Here is a 10,813-nt window from a genome sequence, read left to right on the forward strand (position 1 = left end):
GATATTAAAGTTCTTAAAATTAAATGTGAAATTTTTTAATTCAGATCATGAAAATTTATTATTTTATTCTTTTTATAATCGATAACAAAACTCATATTAAAAGTTAAAAAACCTGTAACTAAAAATGATTGAAATGAAATTAAAACTTAAAATAGTTTAAAACTATAACATTTACAAACATAAAAAATTAAATTAATAAAAAAAAAATAACCAATCATATATTTTCATATAACTTAAAGATTTAAAAGAACTGTACAGTATATTTTGTCTATAAATTTTAATATATATATAAGTAAAAAACTTTTGAACCACAACAAAAAAAAAGCAAAGAACTTGTGGGATTTTTTTAATAATCAAAGAAAGTGGTGGTCATCAGCTCACTAAGTGGATTCAAACATGAGATGGATTAATGTGATTGGCTATTACCTTACAGTCTTTCAATATGCATTGTTGCATATCAAGGGAAGCTGACCATTGAAGAGTGTAATACATTACCTTTAAAATGCTCATACCACCATATTAACTCGCCAATCACATTAATCATCTTTGTAACATGTCACAGACAGTCTCATACACCATCACGGATCTCTATCAAATCCTAGTCGATAAAAGTCATGGTAAAGTATCTATATTACCATGACAAGTTTTGTAATAACCACGAAACATGTGTGCTTGCAGTCAAGTGATATGTTATATAGTACCACTTACATTACATTGTAGGAAAACCTGTGATTTACAAGAGACAAAACTATTATTCAAATTTCTTAATCAATGATAAGTCATTTAACATCTTCTCAATTGCTTCATCATCCTGAGCTCGTCCTCTTGTCTGCATGTTAAAATTGCACATAACATAAAACTTTCACAGTTAGACTACGACCAACATGTGAGGCAGGAAATCAATAAGCATATCACTTAACTTGAAAGTGCTATAAATTCAAAACCACAATAAAGCGTGAAAGAATATTTCATATGTCAATCACCCTATCAGTTATTTGAAGGCTACAACTATATAGAGGAAAGTTGAATTTACAATTAGACACCACATATACACCCAAAAAGGAAAGTTTTGTCATTAATTCAATCTGTTAGATAAAATCTTTGGACCATGATCAATCTAGAAATATTCTGGTGAGGGCAGACGACAAGAGAACAATGTAACAGAAGGCTCATGTTTGGGAGGATGATAAATGAAAAAATAAAATATATATAGATTGTGAGAAGCCATTAAAGAGAAGAAGAAAAATAAATAGTAGCCCAATAAAATCTTTAATCAGCTTTTACTTATAAGAGTTCTCCAATTTTGAGAATTTTTGTAAATTTAGTCGCCCTAATAACTTAAAGGTATTTCTAACTATGCTTGTCAAAATAGAATGTTACACACAAAAATATGTTTTTTACTGCTAGATAGGATTGACAACATCAATCAAACAATACCACTGTTCTAGCAACTCAAATTAGAATTCCAATAGAACTTTATAAGAAGATAATAAATTTATAAAACATCATATTTGCTTTTATTAAAGCCTTTATTCCCTCCTTTCACTTTTAACAAGCATGAAAAGGAGAATGAGAAACATTTAAAATTGACCTGAAATCACCACCCCATCCAAAAAAAAAATTCCTTCTCCTTTCCGTCCAAAAGAAAAAAATTACAGAAACAAGGACTAGCAAATTATTTCTACCTTGATAGATGGAACCATAGCAATAGCTTCCTCCACAGTTTCTGGGCAGAGATTGCCTAGGACGCACAGCTGCAATAAATCAATTGAAACAGATAATCGTATATTGTAATGTGTGAAATTATAACTCCTTTTCTTTATTTTGAATAAAATGTGATATCTTGCTTCTTAAACAGTATTTGTGAAGGGAGTAGGCACAGTACCTCGAACTCAGCCAACTGATATCTAGCAAGGATTCTTATGACAGTTAAGAACACAATCTGATGCATGGCTTTGAAATTTCAAGTTTCTTACTAGTCACTTCCATAAAAAAGGAATTAACACAGAATAATTCTGAATTCTCTCATGTATAACAACTTAGGAACCATAGTCCTTTAATATATCATAAAATAGAAAGAGATATTACTTAAAAGAAAACCCAAAATCAAGAAAGACAACAGAAAAATCAATCATAAAATAAAATAAACTAAGGTAAATCATTATTATGAAAGAACATGAAATGGACCCAGCACATTTTTGATTGGAAGTAAATATATGAACCATGAGAAATAGAAAATGGGTTCATCAGCTCAGTTTTGAAGGATACTCTCGAACTTGTCTAACAGCATCAGGATTTTTATAGCGGCTGAAACGCTTCACATACTGCAATGACTTTTCAAATACCCTGAAAAAAGAGGGAAAACAACATTACTATAAGGTGCTAACTAGAACCAGAAACGCTGCTCCTCTTCCATCTCAAGATCAGTGTTAAATCCAGGGCTGAAAAGATATCAACTGGGATTGGCAAGTTCAAGGACATTTTATGTAATGTCAGTATTACTACAGAAGCAGACACCAAAGCCATAACTCTTCTTCCACCAATTGTATCAAAATACAAGATCTTGGACGCGTTATGCATAAACCAATACATGTCTTATTCCTGGAATAAAACGTAATTTCTCTAGGAACATTAAAAATGGTAAGCATGAACTTTTTATGTCAAAATAACACATGAACTTGAATAACAGATTTCAACTTACTGAGAAACTTGATTCATGGGATCATCAGACGACTGCTGAAGCTGCTCATATTTGTGATCCAGAATTAACGAAACTTCACAGTTCATCAAGCACTTTGCTTTCAAAAACTCTGGAAAAAAAATCTACTTCTTTTTAGTGTTAAAACAAAAAAGTGCTCACAATCATACCAAACTAAAAACATGTTCAAACAATCCAACATAACAAAACACAATGGCATAATCTATCAAAGAAGCGTTCAGATTTCAAATGGTGTCATCAAACAATCCAATATATTTACTTAGTATGTTAATTAAAATATGAAATCATATATAATCATATGAATGATTTACTTGTTAAATGTTGAGAAATAAGCAATATAGTTCAAACATCGAAACCATATAAGGGATTAAAATTTGTAAATGATTCAATAGGTTTCTCAGTCAGTTGAAATCCGTTATTCAAGTTCATTTTATAGAGGATGAGGTTACCGTCTCCGATTTTGAGTTCTGCGGCGTTTTCTTCCTCTTCACCAGACATTTTTTTAGAAGATTACGATTCAGTCCTCTGGTGATTTCAGGTGATTACCGTCTCGAACAGTCGCCTTCCGCCGCCACCGCGTTCGAGTATCTAACACAACCAATGACAGCTGATCCGTTGAGCGAAACAAAGAAGCAAAATGGCACTCCTGTTAGATCCAATTTTAGATTGATAAGCGGATGACTTATAACTGAATGTTTGATAAATTAATTTATTTATTTTCTAAATGTTTGATAAATTTAATTTCTAATAAATAAATCCATCCATATCCTTAAATTGTATCCTAGTCTCATTTCCATATAAAAAGCTCACAGAAGATATATCATGTAATGCTATCTTTTATAATAAATTGTGTTTTTCGTGACAAGAATTCAAGGAGAACCATTGAAAATGCTAGAGAATAGAATAATTTTTACTCTTTGGATAACCGCGACATAGGTATGAAGTTACTCAACAATAATAACTCTTTTTTTTTCTTTTTAGAATAAAAAAAAACATTAGAGAAAATATTTTTTTTTACCATTGCCACCTTGATCACCCTTCATTTAGATTCATTAAGCAAATGTTTCTTTTAAGAAATTAGATGTAGAGAGTCTTTATTGTGAGTTGTATGAGTTTGCTAAACACAATCGTGTACCTTTTCTAATCAATAATAGAATAACTACTTTTCCATGTTATTTAATTCATACAAATATGTAGGGTCCTTCAAATGTTTCAAATATATCAGGTGCACATTGATTTGTAACCTTATTGATGATTGAACTCGGGTTACATGAATGTATTTACTAAAACAAAAATCTGAAGGCACATATGTGTTTCTACAATTATTCTCCATTATAAAAAACTAGTATGGAGTAAGTATTAAGAGGATTAGGTATGATAATGTTCAATATTACTTTAATCACAGTCTTATTTCTTCCTGTCAAAAAGAGGATATTATTTAGTTAAAACACCCCAACAAAATGGAATTGTTGAAAAGAAATATGGACCCTTGTTAGATCAAACCTGAGCCATGTTATTTCAAAATAAAGTTCTTAAGAAATGTTGGGGAGATGCGGTATTAATTGTTTCGTACCTCATAAATCATTTACCTTCTAGTATCATTGCCTCCAAAACTCATATGGAGACATTATCCTCGCTCTATCCTAATGTGTCAACCTCTAGTAATCATACTCTCAATATTTGGTGTGTGTCATTTATCAATATCCATGGTGATAATAGAGGGAAACTAATCATAAAGCCTTAAAATGTATCTTTATCGAGTACTCTTCCACTCAAAAGGGATACCAATGCTATCATCAACCATCCTAAAAATTATTTGTCTCCTGCATGTCACACTTCATGAAAAGGAAATTTATTTTGGACAAACTCATCTTAGAGGGAGAATACAAGTTAGGATTATGAGTCTCTTCTACTTCCTAATTTGACTATTGAATTAGAAATTGAGATTGAAATAGATTATAAGAAAGACAGAAATGATGGCACTAATGAAAGATATGAGAATAATCTAGTATATACAAGAAGAACAAAGACCATTCCTGAATTCAAGAGAACAATCCAACTTTACATGAGGTAGCTTTCATTGACGCTTCAAACTCTAGTGATCCAATTTTTGAATCTTCCCATGCACTAGAATTAGAATCTGATACACCACCAACTTATGATGACCTCTATATCACAATTGCACTTAGGAAGAATACGAGGACGTTACCAACAAGCCACTCTACCCTCTATTGGACTATCTATCTTTGACCAATTCTCACCTACCCATAAAGTCTACATCACAAGCTTGAACACTACCATTATACCCACCTCTCTATCTGAAGCATTGTTTGACAGGAAATGTAAACAAGCCATGGACTTGGAAATGGAAGCACTGGACAAGAATGATACTTGGGATTTGGTCCCTCTACCAAATGAAAAGAAACATGTAGGATACAAGTGGATATACACTGTAAAGAACAAGGCTGATGAGCCTATTGAGATATACAAGATAAAGTTGATAGTAAATGATTTACTCGAACGTATGAAGTGAATTACTTGGAAACATTTGCTCCAATTGCAAAAATGAATACCGTCAGGATGGTAGCATCTGTAGTAGCTAATTACAGTTGGAATTTACACCAATTTGATGTAAAAAATGTATTTCTCCATGGAGATCTAGAAGAAGTGATTTATATGGACTTGCCTCTAAATACAATGAGCATATTGCTGCCAACACTGTTTGTAAGCTAAAAAAGGCTCTATATGGACTTAAACTATCGTCACATCGTGATTTGGGAGGTTTGCATAATGGGTCTAGACTTCAAACAAAGCCAATAAGATCATAGCATCTTTATCAAACATTTTGAGTCAGGGGGAGTAACAATGTTAATGGTATATGTGGACCACATTATAGTGACTGATGATGAAAAGGAGCAACAACTATTAAGACAACACCTAGCCAAAGAATTTGATATTAAAATCTTGGGAAAGTTGAAGTATTGTTTGGGAATTGAAGTTCCTCACTATAAGAAAGGGATTTTCATATCCCACAAAAATATATCACAAATCTTCTATAATGAATACATCAATCGATCCAAATTTAAAGTTGGGAGCAAAAAAAGATTAAAATTTAAAGTTGACAAGAAAATGTACCCAACATTAGTTGGAAGACTCATATAACCCCAAAAAATTCAACAAAATTTGATAGGAATTCACAAATACTTACTATTAATAGTCAAAAAAAATAAATTAACATTTAACACGTACACTTTACATCCAACATTCAATATCAATATTATTTTGACTCCTATTATGTTACGTTAGCTCTAGTTATCTAACTTTTTTCTTTCAAAAAATACATCTTTCATTCTTTGCTCAACCCGATTAATCACTTTTGGTTGCAAAATGAGTTTTTGAGTAGTAGATTACTACCGTTGCCGATATGACAAAATTAAACCATGAAGGGAAGAACATGAAGATGGATATACATCTTTTGCTGCCATCAACTATCATGTCAGAATTCCTACCCCTTCCTATTCAAAAGGAAACAAAATTGTTCATTTTTTTTCTATTTTAGGTAATATACTAATTCTCTAGGTAGCCGACAACCTGTATTGAAGTTTCAAGAGGGCAATAAATGAATGAAATGAGTCAGAAATTTGGTCATAAGTTCCAAATTATAAAGCTCAAACGAATATGAAAAATAAAAAGAAATGTGTGGCTGCTGGGATTCGAGCCCAGGTCTCCACGGCCACAACGTGGAATTCTTACCACTAAACTACAGCCACATTTGTGTTGTCTTCTGGTATAATTATGTCTAGTATTAATGTTCTACTGTCTCTTGAATGTTTTCTTCATGTGATTTGCTCCTACTTAAATGAAATATAGAGAATTTCATATTTTTTAATTAAATACATCAATTTTTTAAAATTATTTATATTTTATCATAGAAAAAATATGACATTAATGCTGTCATATAGGATTGATTCGGGACTAACCTAAGTAAGATTACTAAAACTCTTGTTTTAAGTTTACCAACAATTATCTCTCACTGGTTTTTATAAAAAGGCCACATATATTATTGCAATTTGCTTTAGACCTTACTAACTACTGCACTGAGAATTATGGAATCTGGCCTGAATGGGTCAATAATGTTTGGCATGAGCAATTTCGCTAACAAACAAATGGCTAAATAATCTTACATACTGTCATGGTTAACGTCTCATGAGTAGTATAAATACATGAGTCAACTTGATGGATAAAAAATTAGTACTATATACTTCTTCATTCGTCTTAGTGTCTTATTTGAATTGTAGACAATTATTAAGAAAATAATTATCTGTGTTGGTTTCAATGATAAAATGAGTTTTATTCATTGAAATATTCCTATTAATAATAGATAATGATTTTTTTTTTTTTTTTTATAGATAGTAGTAGAATATTTAAATGAGTTGAGATACAATAGATAAAAATATATTAATATAAAGATAATTAATATTTCATTGATAATATAAATAAATAAATAATGTGAGACAAGTAATTAAATATTGTTAATAAAAGATTTATTATGAAAGGGGGTAAATTAGACTCGATACAAATACATAATATGTTTTGTTTGGGAATTAATTATACCAATTGACTTATTACAAATTGAGGTGAAGTATAACACAACTTACACAAGTATCCCATGCTATGAATATGATTGATTCACTGGTATCCTAATTTCTTCTCTAGTCATATAGTGTAGTTTTTGGAACAAAGGATTTGCTTGAGAAAAAAATTTCATGGTCAGAGTCAAAAACCTCTAGAGAGAGATTTGGTCATAAACATGATGAGACATTATAACTTTAACAATGTTTATTTAATTTGGAATTTACCAACGCCAGATACATGAGGAGTTGTGTGAGTAAAGTTAACATCCATGACCACAAAAATGGTCCATCAAACACCTCAAATAAAGTGAGCATTATATTTTCTCTACACTTCGCTGATCATAATATATTACATACAATACATAACACCTTGATAATATATAGTAATTGAATTAGCTTTTGTAACAGTCATTACCTGTCTCATACCATTTAAAATACTTATTTTTCACCAAACGATATAATAAGAGTAAAATGGTTTTGGATAATTATCTATTTATAGATTTCTCTTTTTGCTGCTTAAATAAAAACATAGTAAAATAACTTTTAAAGTATCCATAAAATGAATAAAAATACTCTAACTTTATATTATAATATATTCATTCAGTGAACAATATATCCAAAATAAAACTAGCTTTTGTATACAATGTGCATTGTGTTGAGACAAACTCTCTATTTTAAAAAGTTTTGATGAAAATAAACAAAGGTTAATTAAGAATGTTAATTATGATTCTAAATGTTATGTTAATTTAACTTGTGTTCTTGAGTGGTTTTAATTAAGAGCAGAATCAAACAAATACAAAGAAAAGACAACAACAAGATCATTCTGCATCATAAACAGAGAATGATCTTCAGCTTCACCGAATTATCTATCACAACATGTTGTTCAAAGTTTATCTACATCGTTAACAAATAATCTGCTCTGGAAATCATTCATATCTAACAAGTACATGGCAAGGAACAAGTACAAATAATCCAGACTCAAAAAGGACATTTGATCACAAAGATCAAAGAGTTTAAACATGGACAAAAGTCATGACGGCTTAAGAACTCCAAAATTCAAATGTCAAGAAAACTTGATCAAACTGGGTATATGACAAGACAAGAACGAAGGAAATACAGAACATTCAAAACGGGAACTCCAGAATGATTATTGAAGCTCAAGAACGTTCAAACTGATAAAACCAAGAACGTTAATCATTCTCCGTTTTCTGCACATCAACAGCAGCCTTGCATCCTCTCTGTTTCAGTCTGCAATTCGCTTCAAATCTTCTCCAACCTCCTCTAGCTACACTCAAGACTCAAGACAGATAATGTATCATCCAAGATCAATAAAGAAACGTCAAAGAAAGGACAGAAGTGCTTTCAATGCTAAAACATCAAAAGTCAAAAAAGCTGTTTTCAAAGCAGCATTATTTTTATTCTAAAAATAATGTTTTAGTCAAAAAAAGCATGGCCTCTCCAACAGCTATTTCGTACATCTCCAGCCTATAAATAGAAGGCCATTATCTCAGTTCTCAGCAAGAAATTCAAGTGTCAAGTAATCAACATTATACAATCACACTTAAGCTTGAAATTCTGCAAAACAGAGGCAACATCACTCTCTGCAAATTTGCGAAACAGCCACTGCTGCTCATTCATATATCAGCTGCGAAATTGTCATTAGATACTCTGTAAAGAATCTATTCTCAAACAAGAGTTGAGCAATATCAGATTCTGTCAAATTCAATCATTTGTAAAAACTCAAACTATAAGAGTTTCTTTATAGTTTGTTTAAGATTGCTTCCTATCAAGGTTAGATAGGTGTTGTGATTGCTTTCTGGGTGGAAAGTAATTAAGAAAGAAATAGATCAAGGTTGATTTATTCTAGGTGTTGTAAGATTAAGAAGGTTCTTCATTTTAAACACTTAGTGGAAAATCTCACAGTGTGAGGACTGGACGTAACCCACGTTGGGTGAACCAGGATAAATCTTTGTGTGGTATTCTCTTTCCTTTCTCCTTCTTTATTATATTGCATTAATCATTTGAGATAAAATATAAACTGATTTTCTGCTAATTAAAGAACGTTCTCTGTTTTATAACATAAACCAAGAACGTTCTCCGTTTTCTGTTTCGTAACCAAGATCATTCTTGAGTTATTTTCTTAAGTTTTAACAGGAATTTTTAAAAGGCATATTTACAATTCAAACCCCCCTTTCTTGTAAATCGACATTGTTACTTCACATTGTGCTTTTTATATACGACGCGAACAAGTCTTATTCTAGAATCTTTTACGATGATATAGTTTTTGGTACATCTATTATCAGTTCGTATTTCGAACTATTATAGTTAGGAGCAAGGACATTTTTTTGGAAGTCTTTGGAATGTCAAAAATATAATTATCTCCAATTTTATTTAGAGTTCACCATGTGAAATGCGTTATCAAACAAAAACAAATAAAAATGAGATAAATATGGATTCAATGTAAACTTCTTTATACTATCAATCACTCACAAATCACTTTTTATAATAAGACATTCAAGGTAGATAATATGAAAGTCAATTTTTTTATTGATCTAATAATTATGATTGAGTGACATATGAATGTAAATAAAACTTATCTTTAAATATGTTTTTGGTCTCTGCAAATATACCACGTTTAGATTTTAGTTTCTGTAAGTTTTTTTTTTGGATTTAGTTCCTGTAAAATCAGAGACAATCGATTTTTATCCCTAAAAAAAGAGTTGATAAATTGTCATGACACTTGAGGCTATAAATATATATCAACACATCATCTTTTATGATATATTAAAAATTAAAATATTTTATATTATTAATTAATAAATTTATTTATTAATCATTTAATAATTAGTTTTATTTTTATAAATAAAATATAAATAAAAATTAAAAGAAGGGTTTAGGAATATTTGAAAAATTCTTTATTCTTTTAATGTTGATTTTAAAAGGGTCAAAGTCAATCGTCTTTAATTTTACAACTAAATTCAAACAAAAAAAAATCTTATAGAAACTAAAATAAAAAAGATGTATATTAATAAGAACCAAATACATATTTAAACCTTGATTTTATTATTAGCAACACTAGCCAGATTTGTGAATAATTTAATTGAATCAATTAATAGTTCTGCCATAATAATGGAAACTAGTATATTAAATTCAAATCAAAGCATTTATATGTAAACGAATGAGAAAAGAGAATCGTTAATAGAATGATACGTGGCTAGTAGAATACTTAAAATCGATCTCTAATAATTTTAATATAGATTATGAATATAATAGAAAAAACATAGTTATGGATATAATAGAAAAGACATTATTAATATTTAATGGGTGAAGATATGTTGACTTCGATAACCAGTTGATATTAATAATTCAATATAAATGATAAATTTTATTAATTCAATTATTGATTATTGACATAATATATTAATGATCAAACATACAAAATCTTATATAAATTTAAAAT

The 10,813-nt window shown here is 30.0% G+C and overlaps 1 protein-coding gene and 1 non-coding gene across 2 annotated transcripts; both read right to left on the reverse strand.

Annotated features, from left to right (window-relative positions):
• Positions 1-321: 321 nt before the first annotated feature.
• LOC101504109 (DNA-directed RNA polymerase II subunit 4) lies at positions 322-3,524 on the reverse strand. The gene is made up of 6 exons (XM_004509429.4): positions 3,169-3,524; positions 2,702-2,810; positions 2,269-2,346; positions 1,886-1,919; positions 1,686-1,754; positions 322-829 (listed from the first exon to the last, which is right to left on the reverse strand). Exons 1-6 carry the CDS (start codon positions 3,215-3,217, stop codon positions 752-754), a joined length of 417 nt encoding a protein of 138 aa, XP_004509486.1. The 5' UTR covers positions 3,218-3,524; the 3' UTR covers positions 322-751.
• Positions 3,525-6,417: 2,893 nt separating this feature from the next.
• TRNAH-GUG (transfer RNA histidin (anticodon GUG)) lies at positions 6,418-6,489 on the reverse strand. Its single transcript has one exon. It is a non-coding gene; the product is annotated as a tRNA-His (tRNA).
• Between the last annotated feature and the right edge of the window lie 4,324 nt (positions 6,490-10,813).

The sequence above is a fragment of the Cicer arietinum genome, chromosome 7 (genome assembly GCF_000331145.2).
Source record: "Cicer arietinum cultivar CDC Frontier isolate Library 1 chromosome 7, Cicar.CDCFrontier_v2.0, whole genome shotgun sequence".
In the NCBI taxonomy this organism is placed as follows: domain Eukaryota; kingdom Viridiplantae; phylum Streptophyta; class Magnoliopsida; order Fabales; family Fabaceae; genus Cicer; species Cicer arietinum.